Here is a 20000-nt window from a genome sequence, read left to right as displayed (position 1 = left end):
GTCTTTCTCCAGTTGCTTCCTGGTGCTGCGCTGCCGGGCCTCACGGAACATGGGAAGAGCATGGGCTGGAGAGGGAGACAACACCGGAGATCAGTACCAAGCAACACAGACACACAGACACACAGACAGACAGACAGACAGACAGACAGACAGACAGAACACCGGAGATCAGTAACAAGCAACACAGACACACAGACAGACAGACAGACAGACAGAACACCGGAGATCAGTAACAAGCAACACAGACACACAGACACACAGACACACAGACACAGACACAGACACAGACACAGACACAGACACACAGACACACAGACACACACACACACACACACACACACACACACACACACACACACACACACACACAGAGACAGACACGCACACACAGCAGTTGACCTCTACCAAGGTCTCTTTCTGCCATGTTGGACACTACACTCATTATCACCTCCCTGTTTATATGTCTCCATCTACACTACAATGTTTCACAGTTTGCTGAATACTATCACAATAAATGCCTCAAGCACATTACAGTGTAACTCGGTGTGTGTGTGTGTCTCAGTGTGTGCGTGTCTCAGTGTGTGTGTGTGTGTGTGTGTGTGTGTACGTTTCTTCAGGGGTTACTCCGAGACACTTAAGCGTAGGGGCCAGATGAAGTGATTTTCCATTCAGGAGCCCCGTGTTGTCAGTGTTGCAGTGTTAACTCTTCTCCGCCACGCTACATTAAGCAAAAAGGTTACTGTTAACAGATTCCCACTCGTTTCTCAATGGGCCGTCGCTCCGCTTCCCTCCCGTCCCTCCCTAATGTTCCAGCGCCGGGCCACAAGTGCGTCACTCGGCGACCGGGGGCCATCAGACGACCCGGCGTACTCCACAGCCCGTCGGCGTGGCGGCGGGGGTCATGTGATGTATATTAAAAGGCTTTCGTCTCGCCTAAACAGTCTCACAAGCACTAAACTGGATGGCTAGCTGTCCATCACAGGGCCCGGGTGCCTGTTCTTCATGTTCATCCGTGACACCAGAGAGTGGAGGAGGAGGAGGGGAGGGGAGGGGAGAGGAGGAGAGGAGTCACGCCGGGTAGAGCTGAGAGGCTCATGTGTGGATATGAGACCACTGGAGGGGGGCGGTGGTGGTGGTGGTTGTAGGGAGGGAGGGGGAGTCTATTGATAGAGAGGTGTGTGTGTGTGTGTGTGTGTGTGTGTGTGTGTGTGTGTGTGCGAGAGAGGGGAGTCCAGCTTCTGCCTGATACCATAAAATGCTTAATGTGTGTTTCTCTGTGTGTGTGTGTGTATGCATGCATGAGTCTTTGTGTGTGTGTGTGCATTTGTGTGTGTGTCTGTGCATGCCTGTTCCGGTGGGGGACCACGCCGGGGACACACGCCTCTCCCATCCCCGCCGGCATGGTCCCCCAGTGGAACAGGCATGCACAGACACACTGATGCACACATTGGTGCGTGGTGACCTGGAGGTCTCGTGGCTGCCTCGTGGCACAGTGCCCCCCACGCCCCCCCCAGGCTGTCTGCTCACTCACACTCAGCCCACGCCATCCGCTAATGGGCCCCGCCGTGACAGCACTGAACACCGCCCTGCCTGATATCTCTGAAAGCTGGACGTGTGAGAGGCAGTGAGTAAGTGTGTGCGCGCACGCATGTGTGTGAGAGAGAGAGAGAGAGAGAGGAGTCCAGCTTCTGCCTGATACCACAAAATGCTTAATTTGTGTTTCTGTGTGTGTGTGTGTGCGTGCGTGTGTGTGTGTGTGTGTGTGTGTGTGTGTGTCTGATTGCCTGACAAGCTCTCTCGGGTCACTAGCGCTCATCTCCACATCACGCAGTTGTGTGATGCTCGGGGTGTCTTTTTTTGGTTCAGTGTGCTTGTTAAGGTTAAGGAAGTAGGTATCCTTCCAGGAACACTCTGGGAGAGGCCGGAGCGGGACAGTAGTGAGCAGATGGTCCCTGGTTCCAAGGTGGAACCAAACTGCTGGAGTGCCCTTGAATAAAAGGCACTTAAGCGAAAATGGCTCCGACATAAACGCTGCGCCTACCTAAATGGGACGGGCGTGGAATACGGTACGCCTTAGCGAAATGAGACGCTCTGATTGAAATGGGGGTGGGGGCAGGGGGGAGAGCTTTAGGTGGAGCTGTTACGTTGGCGTTATGATCGTCATAAGGATCACCCGCTAACGTTTATGTTGAATTATGACTGCGTTGAGATGCGAGGAGCAACAGGGACGGGTGTTAAGTGCTCGCGGATGATGTAGGTGGTGTATGTGTTATAGGTGTGTGTGTGTGTGTGTGTGTGTGTGTGTGTGTGTGTGTTGAAGTGCCGTACTCACGTGTAATGATGTAGTCTTGCGTCAGAGTCTCAGCTTGCCGCTCTTTCTTCTGGCTCTTCACCACACACAGCTTAGCTCCCCTATAGGGTGAGATGAGCAGAGGCCGGGTCAGTTTAACACACAGCACTCTCACACACTCTCTCTCTCTGACACACGCGCACACACACACACTCTTTCTCTCTCTGACACACACACACACACACACACACACTCTCTCTCTCACACACACACACACACACTCTTTCTCTCTCTGACACACACACACACTCTTTCTCTCTCTCTCTCTCTCTCTCTCTCTCTCACACACACACACACACACACACACACACACACACACAGCTGTCTTGTCGGTTCTCTGTAAGCCCGTAGGACAGGGGGGTTCAGCTCAGCCATACCTGTGACTCTTTACGGGGTCGTAGTAGACCTTGGCCAGGCCGTTGGCAGTGCCCACCATGATCTGGTTCAGCTTGGGGTGCCACAGACAGCGGACCACACTCTGAAACACACACACACACACGCACACACACACACACACACACACACGACAGAAGACAGGAGATGAGTTGTGCTGCAGAGACTGAAGCACCACTTTTCATGACTGAAACAGCTGCTTTGGTGGAGCAGATTAACTTGGTAGTTGTAGTTTGGCAGTTGTGCCATTGACAACAGTAGAACTACTACTATAGGCTAGTGTAGTTGTAGTCTGCGACCCAGGCCGGTCTCTCTCTCTCTCTCTCTCTCTCTCTCTCTGCTCTGGTTGACTATATTTGGTCGTTAGGAGGAGGCCTGGATCCTTCAGTCTGTGTGTGACAGATGGCCCACTGCCAAGGGCAAATGCGACCACACTCATCCAGGAGAGTGTGTGTGTGCGTATGTGTGTGTGTGTGTGTGTGTCTAGCTTTGGTGGAGGCCTTTAGAGTGCATGTGTGATGTGTGTGTGTGTGAGCCCTAAAGTTCAAAGGTAGAGTCAGAGAGAGGAGTTCCGATGCGGCCTAGTTCCAGTAGATGTGTGTGTACAGTGCACAGGCACTTTGCTGATACGGGGCTTAGTGGTGGAGGTAGAGTGCCTGGATGTTTCTGAACGTACAACAGATTTCTGACACTCCGGCTTTTTTGTCCTCTCTCTCTCTCTAAGGCCCTCTCTCTACAACAAAGGGGCCTAATGGAGGAGGATGCATTACTCTCACGCACTGGGTTAGCACACAGCATCCTCGAAGCACCACGTGCGTGTGTGCGTGTGTGTACAGAGTGTAAAGAGACAGATTAATACAAGAAAGGCGCGGGAAGATTTCCTCGTCTTGTATTTGTCACGAAGGGATTGCTTTCATACAAAAGTAAACACAACGGGGAAAGTTGATGATGCTGGTCTGGGCAGAATGGAGAAAACGCCAGTCAGCTGAGAACACGCCAGTGTGTGGGAGGAGGGGTTTTGTGTGAGTGTGTGTGTGTGTCTGCAGCTGCAATGTGCTATTGTTTTGAGGTGTGTGTGTGTGTGTGCGTTTTTGTGTGAGTGACAGAGTGTGTGTGTTTGTGTTTGTGTGTGTGTGCGTGTGTGTTTGTGTGAGAGACAGAGTGTGTGTGTGTGTGTGTGTGTGTGTGTGTGTAGCGTGCGCTGGGCCTGCGTGTGGATCAAGCCAGCCATGTGGGGGGTGGGCAGGGGCCGGGGCAGGGGCTAAGGGTGGTCTGGTGGGGAGGGTCTTTGACAGGGTGAAAGCTGCTTAACACCCAGCTGTTCATCTTCCCACCATGCTCCCCCCGAGTCCAAGGGGGTCCATCACCACAAAGATACAGAGATACACACACCACACACAATGTACAGGCCTAGACGCGACCAGTCACATCCATCATTACTACCACACGCGCACACACACACACGCTCAGTGAGGGGTGAGTGAGTGCACTGGACATGAGGGTTAATCTGCCCCTCTGACCATGTGGTGGAGTAATTGATGATTGAAAAAAAAACATAATCTAGAAAACTGCACAGTGAACGGGTCTTTAGATAATCCTCACAATACAGTCATATCCTATTGGGTTGGGTAATGGATATCTATCCTATTGGGTTGGAGAGATTATAGATGGTTTCATATTTCTGACCTTTTCATCAAGCAAATAGGTCTGTTGTGCAATATATGAAAAAAACATGCAGTGTGTCTACAAACATCTGTGAGCGTGTCCCACTGGGCATCTGTGTAAATATTTGTATGGGCTACAGTATGTGTACGTGTGTGTGTGTGTGTGTGTGTGTGTGTGTGTTCATGTGTGCAATGAACCTGTCCCCTCTTTGCAGAGCTGCTTCAATGGCAATCAATGGGCAATGTGTAAAACACCCTATCACGGTTGCTACGGTAACAGGACACATCAATCACATGCATAGCATTGAGGAATTCCGTTCCACTCGAGAGGAGCACAATTGGAGTTCAGACCTGACCCAGTATCCACTATCTGGCTCAACACAGGCAAGACCAACACAGTAGAGCCCAGCCAAGCCCAGCCTAGAGCCAAGTCCAGTCCAGCACACCTAAACCAAGCCAGTCAAACCAAACTCCTAACAACACCAGTCTATCCCAACTCTAACCATGCCAGTCCCTCTCAACTTTGACCAGCCAAGCTAAGACAAATCTACTACTGCAGTTCTAAGACCAGCAAAGTCGGGCCCAGCCCAGCCCAGCCCAGCCCAGCCCAGCCCAGCCCAGCCCAGCCCAGCCCTGCCCAGCCCAGCCCAGCCCAGCCCTGCCCAGCCCAGCCCTGCCCAGCCCAGCCCTGCCCAGCCCTGCCCAGCCCAGCCCAGCCCAGCCCAGCCCTGCCCTGCCCTGCCCAGCCCAGCCCAGCCCAGCCCAGCCCAGCCCAGCCCAGCCCAGCACAGCACAGCCCAGCCCAGCCCAGCCCAGCCCAGCCCTGCCCAGCCCAGCCCAGCCCAGCCCAGCCCAGCTCGGCCCAGCCCAGCCCAGCCCGGCCCTGCCCTGCCCAGCCCAGCCCAGCACAGCCCAGCACAGCCCAGCACAGCCCAGCCCAGCCCAGCCCAGCACAGCCCAGCAGTACGGTTCCAGTCCGGATACTCAAAGCAGTGTGTTTAGACTGTGGGAAACACACTATTAACACACTGCACAGAATTACATCACAACCTAGAGGAGAGCACTTTTCATCCAGCATCACTCTTCACATCCTGTATGATGAAAGGAGAACATGTATAGCCTGCTGATAATGAGTGGCTGATTGAGAAAACAAATAAGACATACAGTGACTTTGAATTGTTTTTTTCCAGATCTGTTGATGTTGGCAAAGATAGAAACCTCAGCCTATGTATAATGTACGGAATCAAAGCTGCTTGGCCAGAGGTTTCTGTAGCAGCTTGCTTGTAGGGGGGGGGGGGGTGAGAGAGGGAGAGAGAGAGCGCAATAGAAAGAGTGGGCAAGCAAGCGGACACAGCACATTAACCTTAATGTAAAGCCTGTGATTACAACCAGCCTTTTCCCATGCCACCGCTAACAACTGCTAGACCCACAGCCAGACAGAGACTCAGTCAGCTACAGTAGCAGTGATGGAGAGGTATCAGTAAGAATCTGAGTTGGTCTCTCTTAGGGTGGAATCCTAACTCAAGATCCAGACACGTAACTCAAATCATTGCAACAATTTCCCCATTGACATGAATGCAAGATTTACGTGAAGTGAGTGACGCGCGCTGATCCTCCGTTGGAGTCATAGTGACCGCAACCGAGCGGAGTCCATACTGGAGGAGGAGCATGCGGAGCAACAAAGGGGAGAAGCATGACCCCTGGCTCACCTTTCACTGCTCTCAACAGAGATGAAAGTCTGACCTTCTCCGTCAAAGACCTCCTTCAAGAGTGTGGCAGAGGGAGAGGCAGGTTGCTGTTTGAGAGCCATAAGGCGTGAGATGGGAAGTGTAGAACGTGCAAACAAACATGCAGATGTGACAACACCTCTTTAACCCCCCCTCCCCCTACGCCCCACACAAACACACACCAAGAAGAACATACAACAGCCTACGCACCCAACTAACCCTGTGCCCAAAATGAAAGAGATGTGCTAACTCGTATCGGGCAAGATCTTTTTCTTAGTCATCTCATTTCTTAGGACTATCATTACGGGAAAACAGCCTGCTGGTCTTTTCCCATGTTTCCCAAAAAGGAACGTTAGGAGTTTCACAGGTCTGCCTGCTGCTTCCAGTAACACAGCTCGACCTACAGGGAATTCCTCTGTACTGTATCTCAGTGAGTACGTCAGTGAGGTGTCTCACCTCGTCCATACTCCCTTTGATAGACTGAGAGATAAGCGGAGATTGCAGCGTGTGTGTGTGTGTGTGTGTGTGTGTGTGTGGGGGGGGGGGGGTATTAATCCAAAGCAGGCTAAAAAAGCCTCCATTCCCCTACAGAGCAGCCCATGCACACCCCCAGGTCCTGGGTGTGATGTCGACTGTTTAGTTTGAAATGATTGGTAGCCCTGCCACCTTTCACTGGCCCGCCTGGTACACCACTCCATAAAAACAGTATGGTAATGTCAAGCCTGTGATTACAACCACCATTTTCCCATGCCACCGCTAACAACTGCTAGACCCACAGCCAGACAGAGACTCCGTCAGCTACAGTAGCAGTGATGGAGAGGTATCAGTAGGAATCTGAGTTGGTCTCTCTTAGGGTGGAATCCTAACTCAAGATCCAGACACGTAACTAAAATTTCCAATAACTACAATTTCCCCATTGACATGAATGCAAGATTTACGTGATGCGTCGGAGTGACGCGCGCTGATCCTCAAGTTAGGATTCCACCGCTGGAGTCATAGTGACCGCAACCGAGCGGAGTCCATACTGGAGGAGGAGCATGCGGAGCAACAAAGGGGAGAAGCATGACCCCTGGCTCACCTTTCACTGCTCTCAACAGAGATGAAAGTCTGACCTTCTCCGTCAAAGACCTCCTTCAAGAGTGTGGCAGAGGGAGAGGCAGGTTGCTGTTTGAGAGCCATCAGGCGTGAGATGGGAAGTGTAGAACGTGCAAACAAACATGCAGATGTGACAACACCTCTTTAACCCCCCCTCCCCCTACGCCCCACACAAACACACACCAAGAAGAACATACAACAGCCTACGCACCCAACTAACCCTGTGCCCAAAATGAAAGAGATATGCTAACTCGTATCAGGCAAGTTTCTTAGTCATCGGACTATCTTTAGAGGAAAACAGCCTGCTGATCTTATCCCATCTTTCCCAATAGTAATGTCAGGAGTTTCACAGGTCTGCCTGCTGCTTCCAGTAACACAGCTCGACCTACAGGGAATTCCATACTGTACTGTATCTCAGTGAGTACGTCAGTGAGGTCTCTCACCTGGTCCATACTCCCTTTGATAGACTGAGAGATAAGCGGAGATTGCGGCGTGTGTGTGTGTGTGTGTGTGTGTGTGGGGGGGGGGTATTAATCCAAAGCAATCTAAAACAGCCTCCAGCCTCCATTCCCATGCACACCCCCAGGTCCCGGGTGTGATGTCGACTGTTTAGTTTGAAATGATTGGTAGCCCTGCCGCCTTTCACTCGCCCAGCCTGGTACACCACTCCATAAAAACAGCACTTAAATTCTCCGAACCATCAGAGAGCAGAGGACAGGCCGGGTGTAAACACAGTAAATAGCTCATTCGTCAGGGTCCTCCTGAGTGCACCCTGTCACCCGCAAATAACTAAATCTACTGCGAAAACAAACCTTTACCACCCAAAGTCTGCTTATCCGATCGGGACAGGAGGGTGCTAAATATCCATGGATATGTGCACTTAAGACGTGGCTCTCTGTACACCGTGCCAGGCCTGGGGCTGCCTGACAGGCAGGGCTGAGATAGCAGGCGGCTGGCAGGGTTGTTACAGGGTGCACTGCACACGGCTGCTGCTGCATGATCCCCCCCGCCCCCCCCTCCCCCACCATGAGAAACTGTCAGGTCTGGACCGGAGGAGACAGAGTTAGAAGCTATTAGGCCTTCTGTCAGACCACTAGTGTTATGACTACAGATACACTCTGCTAAATCCAGTATAGAGCGAGAGGGTTGGTTTGGGGGGGGGGGGGGGGGGGGGGGGTGAGCGAGGGAGAGAGAGAGAGAGGGAGAGAGAGAGACGGAGGATGAGAGAAAGAGAGGAAAAGAAGAGAGAGAGAGAACAGTGAGAGTGAGCGAGAGAGAAAGAGCTGTGCTGTGTGTGTGCGCGCACAGACAGACAGACAGACAGACAGACAGACAGAGTCATGAGCAGCTCCCTGGTCTGAACCAATGGTTACTCCCCTGGTTAATGGAAAACAGGCGTTTCAGGATTGATGAAGAGAAGAGAAACACCTGCAGCACTGAACTGCAGCGTGCATTACTGTGTGACACTGTGACAGTGTACTATGGGAATAAAATAATGATGATTGTGCTGGTAGATAATATCTTCCCCCTCGAGATAATATCTTCCCCTCTCTCCAATATGTAGTGGAGAGCAGTGGAGACAGCATCCGTGGCTCTCTCTTGTGAACACTGTGTGGGGATGATTGGCAGAGTGCAGTCGGGGTACAGTACTGGCCTTTCTGGCTTGGCTGGGCTCCACGTCAGTGTTTCAAACTCTCCTAGCTTGTCTCGGCTGGCTGGGACTTAAAGTTCTGTCAACACTAGAGGATGATTATGCTACTGGTGAACCACAGCGTATCTGTATGCTGCTTTCATCAGAGATGACTCACAACCACATACACAGGTGGCCATGCTGCCTCGAACCCACAGCACTAACTGAGCATCAGATGCTAACAATTTGAAGACAGTACTATACTCTGAAATATCAAATACTGTACAGTATGCTATATACATACACACACATATATATATATATATATATATATATATATATATATATATATATATATATATATATATATATATATATATATATATATATATACACACACAGTATATGTCACAAATCGCCAACCAATCAAAATGTTCTGACTTATTCTGAAAAAATTTAAATAGATTTCAAGGTTGTTGAAAATCAATGACACATTCACTAGTCAAGCCAAAACACTGCAATGCAATGGATTCGGTGAGTAATCCCCACTTCTCTACACTAACTACTAGGTAGTAGTGGGGATTACTCACCGAATCCATTGCATTGCAGTGTTTTGGCTTGGCTAGCGAGTGCGTCATTGATTTTCAACAACACTGAAATGTATTTCCATTTTTCAGAATGAACATGACTTGTTCCCGGTTTCACCAGCTGCTGTCACATATGTTCATAATCAAGTTATTATTTAATTTCCAAGTCATTATCATAACTGGACGAGCTATGTCAACATAAGATTAGGTCAATAGGACTAACATTGACATAACTGCATATGTCCATCAAAAAGCATCTAATACTTATGCAGACCAGAGGCCGCCAGGCACAATCAACCCAAATCAGCCATCAGTAGCCACCAGGAACAACTGATTGAATCTGGCATTCAGTATCAACAGTATCAGACCCGACTAATAGAGTTCAGCGTCCAGTGTTCATCAGACTCCCACTCCTCCTGCTAGTGCGCTGGTACAGTGACTCTAATCCACAGGGATAATTCAGCTCTGGTTAAATGGGAGCTTAAAGAAATTACCTCAAAGCTCTAAATCTCCACAAGACAAGAGTTCCTGCCTTGCTGAATGAGAGCTTAAACTGAAGCAGAATGGTTACAGCCAGGATGGAACCCATCCAACTCCGGTGCCTGGAAGGAACGGAATTACACTCCCAAAACATAAACACCTTTATCGCAGGGACGAGGTTTCGCAGCACTACTTCTGTTCTAATGGAGACTCATGTCGTCTTTTGGTCTTTTGATGATCGTGTTTTCAGAACACCAAAAACAGAATCCATAAAGCTAACAGGGTCGGGTCGTTATGGGAGAGTTGTGTGAGTTAAGATGATCCCACTCACGGCGTTGGTGACCTCTATCTCGTAGACCTTCTGGAAGGAGGCTCTGTCGAAGAACACCAGCTTTCCGTTGCCTTGCTCCTTCTTCACCGAGGTCCCCGTCACTAGCAGCTTGTCGTCTGGGCTGAAACAGCAGTCTGTCCTGAAGGAGACACGGTCACAAGACACCACCACTGGCTGTCACATAGTCACTCAACACACCACCACTGGCTGTCACAAACAGTCAACACAACACATGACCACTGGCTGTCACATAGTCACTCAACACACAACCACTGGCTGTCACATAGTCACTCAACACACGACCACTGGCTGTCACTCAACACACGACCACTGGCTGTCACAAACAGTCACTCAACACACGACCACTGGCTGTCACATAGTCACTCAACACACGACCACTGGCTGTCACATAGTCACTCAACACACGACCACTGGCTGTCACAAACAGTCACTCAACACACCACCACTGGCTGTCACAAACAGTCAACACAACACATGACCACTGGCTGTCACATAGTCACTCAACACACGACCACTGGCTGTCACATTCACTCAACACACGACCACTGGCTGTCACAAACAGTCACTCAACACACGACCACTAGCTGTCACATAGTCACTCAACACATGACCACTGGCTGTCACATAGTCACTCAACACACAACCACTGGCTGTCACATACTCACTCAACACATGACCACTGGCTGTCACAAACAGTCACTCAACACACGACCACTGGCTGTCACATAGTCACTCAACACACGACCACTGGCTGTCACATAGTCACTCAACACACGACCACTGGCTGTCACATAGTCACTCAACACGTGACCACTGGCTGTCACAAACAGTCACACAACACGTGACCACTGGCTGTCACAAACAGTCACACAACACGTGACCACTGGCTGTCACGTGGTCAACACATAACACGTGGCTTCTGTAACAACAGCTGTAAGCCTAACTTGTCGTCACAGGCGTAATCCCGGTGAAAGGAAGTGTGGAACTCACATGGGGAAGAAGGTGTCCAGCCCTGTCGCCACGTTCAGAGGCTTCTTGAAGTTCCGCATGTCCCAGGTCTTCAGTGTGTCGTCACCTGGCGAACATAGCAGAAGAGGCCATCACCGTTATTCAAGTGTTATTATGGTCCACAGTGTATTCATGGTGTTATTTACTGGAGGCCATACTGGACGGCCTGGCTGCTGTCGCCAACACTAAAAGACAAGTTTGTTCTCAATGTTATTCCAGAGAACGTAATGATGACTTAAGCCCTATTCGCACTGGAGTAGTTTTATCTGGTGACCTCTGGTCATTTGTAATAATAATTACGGAGCTCGCCTGTGTTCTTAATCCTGTGGGAATAGGCCATGTCGGTGAACATTTCACCGCAAAAATACCTACCCTGTTTTGCTGATTCTGTAGGTCCGGGGATAATAGTAGTCGAGCGCGAATCGGCATGTCGGTAATTTGGGGTGAGTTTGCTTTTTCCGACCCTTTTTTTTTGCTGCATGTTCGAGAACTAACCAATGCCTGTTGCGCTTGTTGTTCATGAAGCGGATGTTACACAGAGCCATGACATCATATCCGGGGGAAATGTCCATAAATTCCAGTAAAACTCAGACTTCACTTATCCCCCGCGAATACGCCACACTGAATGGTGGTGGTGAATTAATTCATGGTGTGAATAGTGCTATATAGTGGAGTTTACAAAAGCATGATCTAAGGATAACACATGCACGCAGTGAGGGGACCCCCTCTGCTTCTGTGTACGAATGTCTGCGTGTGTGTTGAACAGCTTTGCTGAGGGTGGCCTGCCTTTATTTGCACTTCGGGGAAGAGATGAGCTCTTTCCCTGCTGAAACAACAGAGCTTTGGATCAGTGTTCAGACATTACAACCCCCCTGAAACTGGTTGGTTGTGGCTGCTGCAGAGTGGGACTCGCATTATGGATATACACATCCAGGCACAGAGAAAGGAGGCCTGTTGAATGCACAGGCCATGCTCATGTTCACATTATATTAGCGGAAAGGAGCTATCCTTAGGTAAAGACGTTACATTTTAACATTTTAACCATTTAGCAGAAGCGATTTACAATGAGACATTACAGGGACTGTCTCCCTGGAGTAACTTTGGGCTAAGTGCCTTACTCAAGGGCACACTAGTGGCGGTGTTCCCCAGGTGGGATTTCACTATCCACTAGGCCACCACTACCCCTAAAGAGAAAGGGAAGCAGCGAGGCTGGTGGTTCTCACCTCCCCGTGAGGCCAGGGTCGTCCCGTCGTAGGAGAAGGCGAGGCATGAGGTGTCTGTTCCTGGAGCGTGGGCCTGGCGACAGTGGAACTTGGTGTGGACCTGGTGGTGAGAAGGTTCATGTTCAAAGCTTAGACAAGTGAAGAAGTGACCACTAGGTCAACATGATGGAGGGATCTCAGAAATGTCACCCGACCCTAATCCTCCACTGCCAACTGTCATTGACCAGTGTCTAGTCGGCCAACGTATCATGAACGCTCGGCTAGAGGTTTTCGATCACCTACAAATGTTGAACTCCCTGCCCTCCAGTAACAAAGAGATTTTCATGCACCATCTTTTCAAGACAACACACGGTTTCCATTTTCTCCTGAAAACATTGTACTTGACTTCGCCTTACCCTGAAATCCACCAAGGTTTCTGACGTTCTCAAACCTTTCTGTCATTTTAGACCTCACAGGTTTACCTTGGCAAGCTCAGCTCCCTGAATGCTGTTATTTCTGGGGTTTTTCAATTAATGTATGAAGCAAAAATTCTCACGCTATCAGCTATCACAAATCTCAGGCCCAAGAGTTAACCCGGGATCACCCTCCGTCACCACACACTATGCATAGGCCACGTAGACAAACCTTTTCACAGGAGCCTACGGCTAACTTTCATTAGGCTGGGTCATCATTAAGGCCTGGGTATGTCGTTAAGTGCTTCAATCGAAAGAGTGAGAGGCAGGTCACCAAGGTCAGTCACTGTCACAACGTTTGTCATATCCAAACCCTCTAAACAACAATTGAAGTGACCAACGATGTTGGCAACTTTTAGAAACGTCATGACAACACCACTACACATGCCCATTCATAACACGATGACAACACAGCTTATACATGACAGCACATGTGACAGGATCAACACGTGTCACTCACACACTACAGAGGCTAAGTGACTTTTCAGCCCACAGTCAAATCTAATCTATTGACTTGTCTTCTCTCCAATGGCTGTGGCCCTGACCCTGGCCCTGCTAATGCAGACAGAGACTCACTCACAAGTTATAAAACACCAAACGGCAATGGAATTTCCCTTACAGAGTGTTTTTAGAGAACGTGGGTTGAGAAGCCAGGGAGTGACATCCTACAGGGAGATCAGAGAGGACGGGACAGGGGAACGACGGGCCAACTGTGTCCTCGGAGTGGGAATAGAATTTAAAAAAAATACGGACTCAAAAAGTGATTTCAATGAGGCCGATATTAATCCATAATTCCACCTTTTTCCATCTCAGCCTCTCCAACAAGTTGTCAGCAGACAACTCTATTCTGACTAAAGAACTAAACAGGTGTTTCCAAGATGGCCTGCCCATGTGCTTCCTCTGTGCTTACTCAGTGTGTTTTACTACTGCAGCTCCTGTGGCAGAGACTGTGTGTGTGCCAAGGTCCAGGTTCAGGCTGCTGGCGCTGATCCAAGGTGCCCTTGGCCCAAATGCCACTCTTTTTCTCACACACAGAGACACAGACACACACACACACAGTCCACTGTAAAGCCCACAGAAAGGGTACACAGCACAGGCGCGTACTAAAACCACAGTAAGATCCAGGTCATCTTTGTGTTTTGAAACCGTAAGCAACCGTGTAATATCAACGATGATACAAAGACATAACAATGCAACGCCGCATCTGCAACACAGCTTCATTCCTGTGCGAGTTGGCAGGGAGCTCTGGCCAGCATACTTTGAGCTTCACCTGTGCTGAGTACAACCAGACTACCCACATCAATCACTCACAGACGGCTGTTAGCACTGGGCTGACGGGCTTCAACAAACACAACCTGCATTGATACATACTGTGTTCCAACCTTCATTACTTGCTCAATGATATGCTAATAACAATAAAGTAAATTCATTATAGCAACAAGGGTATTTCAGTCTGAGAACGAGAGAGGGAATTTGAAGTGGAGGGCTGGAGGGCTAAAGCAGAGAAAAGGGCAAGATGGAGAAAGGTTGAGGATAAAAGAGCACCATTGACAGGAACAGTGTCATGTAGAGATGGAGAAAAGGAGGGGGGGGTGGGAGTGACTGTGCCCTGAGGACAGAGGGGCAACATAGGTGTAAGCACTTCCATAGGAAGCGGAGGGAAGTCATTAACCTGAAGGAGAGAGATAACGCTGCTTTATACCTTGAGCTGCAGATAGCGTGCACGCGCACACACACACACACACACACACACTATTTCTGCACCTTCTGCCACTTGGCTTTTGCTCCCATTTCCAAGCTTATTTTCTTCTCCAATACACCTTTTACTTTCATATTCTCTCTCTCCTTATCTATCCGCCCTCTCTCTCTCCCATTTATCTCCCAACTCTCTTTACTGTATGCTTCAAGGGAAATGGTTCTTGAAACACATTAAAAGCTTAGGAGGTTGAATTCCCCCCCCCAAAAAAAACGTTTGAAAATGTTTCCTTTTAAGGCAGAAGAACTGGTTTAACTGGTTTGTCAAATGAATGTGCTAATCATTAACACAAGTAACAATGAAACAGTAATTCAACAGGCAACACACATCATGTCAAAATGCCTAGAAGAGGATAACATCCAGTCAAACACTCCCTAGACTAGAGTTTCATACTCCTTAACAGCGCTGCGTGACCTCCAGCTGAGTTTTGGGAACTGGGAGCGTTATTCCTCCCAGCCCAAAACACAGACATGAGGTAAGCTTTGTTACAGGGTTCCTACTGAGGAGCAGGGGGAGATGTGATTACTGTTGACATGACATATTCAGCTCCTTCCCTGCCCCTCTCATCAGAGGAGAGAGAGGGGGTGGCCGAGAGAAGGAGGAGTGCAAAGGGGAAAGAGAAGGGTGAAGAAAGAGATGAAGGGGGAGGTAGAGAGGGAGAGAGAGAAATAATGACATAGTCCAATTCAGAGTCAGGACCATCTGAAACAGCTCTGGTGAAGAAGAAACTCTTCATTTCACACACACACACACACACACACACACACACACACACACACACACACACACACACACACACACACACACACACACACACACACACACACACACACACAGACACACACACACACACACACACACACACACACACACACACACACAGAGAGAGAGACACACACAGAGACACACAATGAGATAATGCAGAGCACCAAGTCCTTCAGCGAACCTTCAGAAAAGGAAAATAACTTTCCTAGAAATGACTTATAATCAAGGTCACTTATGCCAAAAGGTATTGCACTGAAGTCATGGGAAGCATCAAACAATCCTGCCCTAATAAATCATCGAGTGTACTCTATGTGTGAGACTACTGTTTACAGAATGTGCTTTCTGGGTCTTCTTTCCTTTAAGAAAAAAAGAAAGAAAAAGTTTTATACATTGTGCAGGTTTAAATATCTGTTTCCTGATGTTGGTTGGCAAACTCCATGTTGGTTTGCTTCCTGTGTTAAGCTCGGTTTCCTGTCCGGTACCAGGTTGTGAAACTCGATGCTCGGACTTCGTTTGAAGCCCGTCTCACACCTCGACCCTTCCTCTGTGCAGAGTAACTGGTGGGCCCCTCTCTCGATCTCTCTCCCATACACTCGCTCTCTCACACACAGGCATGTGGGCGTACACACACACACGCTCAAACACCCACGCTCAAACACGTCGTACACAGCACGGACCCATTAACACTGACGCCCAGGACATTACGAAAGGTTTCACAGGAGTGGGTGGATGAAACGGCTGAGGGCAAAACCTTGGGTAAAGTTTCATCCTCGGAAGGCTTCTGACAAAGATCCACCGCAAGCACACAACTGTTCCTAACCGTGTTACCCAAATAACACCTGAACCCCTCTGTGGTGGGGTGACCTCAGTCCTACACTCTGGCTCTGACCACTTGCTGCTTCGGAGGATCAAGTGGCCCAACTCCAGCCCTTGCACAGCTGCACTGATCCTTCATGGAAATCAACAACTGGTAGTGTGTGAGTGTGTGTGTGTGTGTGTGTGTGTGTGTGTGTGTGTGTGCCTGAGTGTGTGTGTTTAAGAAAATAATGCCAGCGTGCGTGCATACATACTGGGGTATTGGGTCTCTGCGGTGTGGGGCTGTAGGAGCAGGTTGCCTTCAGACGGGCCCAGCTGGGGCGGTTGGTTCACACTCCAAAGGGTTCCCTGAAGACAGCCTCGTAAAGCACGCCGTGGAGCTGCTCTAGCTCCCTGTCAGGGCATGGGCTTCTCCTCTAAACATTTTCATTGGGCCTGTGTTTTTTAGACGTCTGCAGTTGCTAAGTCAATCTCCCCGGCCCCTATCTTTTATGGCTCTGGGATTTAGTGGTTTTACAGTGACACTGTGCAGAGTCGCATTGCTGCGTTCAGGTCCCTTTAGGCCGGGTGACTGCAAATGATGTGTCGGCCCGGCTCTGGTCTGTTTACGCCGGCGAGGCGTGAATAATGTATGAGACTAGAATAACGCCAGGGTGGGAAGAAAGGGGGTTTACGTTCACGACCGAAGTATACTTCAGTCACAAAGCAAGAGTGATATGGATGGAATACGAGAACAATAGAGGGACTGTATGTTTCCGTAGAGCGGTGTGCAGAACGGACGCAGGGACATTTCGCAAAACCCTGCGCTCTTTTGACAACGTCGAACGGTCTTTTGACCGGCAGACAGTAGAAGCTTGATCAAAACCACCCCCATCGAGTGGACCCACTTTGTAGTCTGGAGAGGTTCTGAGAGGAACAAATGACGACATCACATTCCATGAATCTCTGTGGTAATGTTCTGGACTTGAGCCCCCTGGCGCTTTCACCCCCCTGGGGCCCCCCACGCACGTCACCCGTTCCTACCGGGAGAGGCATCCCAACACCCCCCAAAAGCACCACTGCACATCACCTGGCAACCGCGGACGAGAAGCCTCGGAAATGTTGGCGCCGATAGAGTTGCCCTGAGAACGAGTGCGCAATCACTGTCTGGTGCAGCGGCAGCATCAGCGTCAGCAGCGGCACACCAAGGAGACCTTCTTGACTCCCATCATAGGATCAATCAACCCCACACAGGGGTTCAAGAACACGGTCTGTCATCCTCAATAAGTCCTCTTTAGCCCGAGCGCTAGATCAAGGTCAGGTGGATAATTGATACTGTCTGTCTACATACTCTGCCCATGAGTAATGGTAGCGGTAAACCCAGGAGATGGACGTGATCCTAACCTCTTCAGAGAGGAGAGGAGGAGGAGCGGTGGGAAGGGCAGACAGTAGCACGACAGGTTGTTTTTTTTTACCCGGTAGACTCTCGCCTGAGCTGGTAAAGTGGATCTTCATCAAAAGAGTGCAGATTCAGAAAGTTCATCGATTACACTTCATGGTGATATGGTTTTCCGGATTCTTTCCATTCGCTGTGGCGAACATGTCCCTGGCATTAGGGCTTTAATTGACCTGTGGTACCAGGACATAGGGTACCACACCACAGGGTAGAGGGCATACACGGACAACATGCCCCTCGAGTCCAGGCACCGGTGGTCAGAAAACACACACACAGTGTTATTGTAAGCTGCTACGGGATGCTGGGTAAATATTTAGTCTGGGGGAACGAGCGGTAATAAATTAGAGAGCTTTTACCCAATCTCTCTGAGCCTGCTGTTTAAGTCCTGCATCAGGGGGGAGGGAGGGAGGAAAGGAGGGAGTGAGGGAAGGAGGGAGGGAGGGAAGGAGGGAGGGAGGGAAGGAGGGAATAGCAGGGGCAGTACATAACATTCACAATACCTCATTCATGTCTTCACTCAATATTCACTCAAACAGAGGGTTTGAGCAACACAATATCATTTTTTACCAACATGTATGTTTCTATCTAGCGACAAAATAGGAAACCATAAACCGCCATATAAATCCCAAAGCCACGGACACCTAGACTGGAAAAGAGTGGTGTTAAACTTCATAGTTCTTAATATACTGGAGGTTCAAACCTGGAGGCCTGTGTGCTCAGTAATGTGTCTGAGCCCTTCTCCTACCTGTTCCAGCCCAGTGCACTCAGAGCGCCTGCAGACCCCCTGCTCTGGCCTGCCTGTCACCGTCTCCACATACCCTCCCACTACATAACTGTCACACGCAGACTACTCCCTCTCATTGAGAGCCACTCAACCGTGTCCACAGAGAGCTACACAGAGCAGAGCAGAGCATGGAGGGATAGAGGGATTGGGGGGGGGGCAGTGGAGGTGGAGGTGGTAAAGCCCATATGCTCTGTATTATCTCCTTCACATTCCTGTCCAGCATTTAGCTGTTACCCAGGCAGACAGACCTGAATGATGATGATCACCATTGACAATGTTGTCCTGATTTGGTTTCGGTTAAGTGTAAATAGAACCAAAAAACTATGCAAAAGTGAACGTGGGACAAATCAATATAGAGTGGATTTAAACGTCCAGCCTTGGATACCAGAGGAGCTTGCGCTCTTCTCAGATGGTTTGGGGGGAAAAAATAGAAAAATACTGAAACTTGGCAATAAAAGCAAAGGAAATGGCCGTAACTAGGAGGAAATCAAACCAGAGTGATGTCCTGACGCTCTGACACCTCCTCAGTCTTTAGGCATTGCTCCAGTAGGCCTTTCCCAGGTCCAGAGTTTCTCACATTCAACAGAAGGGCTTCTCTCTGTCTCCCTGTCTCCCTGTCTCCCTGTTTGCCTGTCTGTCTCCGTCTCCCTGTCTCCGTCTCCCTGTCTGCCTGTCTGCCTGTCTGCCTGCCTGCCTATCTGTTTGTCTGTCTGTCTGCCTGTCTGTCTGCCTGTCTGTCTGTCTGTCTGCCTGCCTGCCTGCCTGCCTGCCTGCCTGCCTGCCTGCCTGCCTGCCTGCCTGCCTACCTACCTGTCTGCCTGCCTGCCTGCCTGTCTGCCTGCCTGCCTGCCTCTGAGGGTCAGGTTAGTCTGTGACAGCTGTGAGTGAGGTCGTGAGCGATAGACTGCCAAACCTGCTCTCTCTCCACTGATCCCTCAACAGGAAGTCATTTCCTCCCACCGCCCCGACACTGACCAGAGACGTATCCCAAAGCAAAAAAGCCCCCAGACAGAGAGGATCATGGGTAGCTAGCTAGCTGGACAGGGGGGGTTTGGAGTCCAGCAGAGGAAATGGGAAGAAAATGAGACCGTTTGACACCGTAAGGCCTGGTTCAGCTCAGCCAGGCAGGAAACTCTACTCCACGAGAGACACTCACACAGATTGAGACATACTCAAGTGTTGAACGCAGGTCGTTTTTATCCACTAGACAAGGCTGGGTCACATGTCTCCAGTGAAAACAGCCGAGGCGAACGTGAAAAATGCTCAACCCGGGAGCCAAAACACACAATTAAATCCCGCCGTCGAGATCAGAGAGATGGAATGCACACTTTGATTACCTAATTGCATAATTAACGAACAGTGGAAAAAGTAGCCTACAGGGTGGATGTGATTGGGCCTCCTGCCTTACTCCATGTGTCCCCACTCCATCACCACACCCACCGTTACATCATTGGCTATTTTTTCACCGTAGGGGGATTATGAT

The 20000-nt window shown here is 49.8% G+C and overlaps 1 protein-coding gene across 1 annotated transcript in view; it reads right to left on the bottom strand.

Annotated features, from left to right (window-relative positions):
* Window positions 1-20000, bottom strand: part of wdr70 (WD repeat domain 70) — a 42610-nt gene that overhangs the window by 5734 nt on the left and 16876 nt on the right. The window contains exons 11-16 of the mRNA XM_080528836.1: window positions 12510-12609; window positions 11269-11353; window positions 10258-10396; window positions 2728-2828; window positions 2333-2412; window positions 1-65 (exon numbers count right to left, since the gene is read on the bottom strand). The exon at window positions 1-65 is cut by the window's left edge and continues 52 nt beyond it. Coding sequence (XP_080384962.1) covers window positions 1-65; window positions 2333-2412; window positions 2728-2828; window positions 10258-10396; window positions 11269-11353; window positions 12510-12609 — 570 coding nt within the window. The remainder of the gene's footprint in view (window positions 66-2332; window positions 2413-2727; window positions 2829-10257; window positions 10397-11268; window positions 11354-12509; window positions 12610-20000) is intronic.

Source organism: Nansenia antarctica, assembly GCF_963989245.1.
Source record: "Nansenia antarctica genome assembly, chromosome: 4".
NCBI lineage: Eukaryota > Metazoa > Chordata > Actinopteri > Argentiniformes > Microstomatidae > Nansenia > Nansenia antarctica.
The sequence above is the reverse complement of the archived record's forward strand: the minus strand, read 5'-3'. Positions and strand labels throughout refer to the sequence as shown.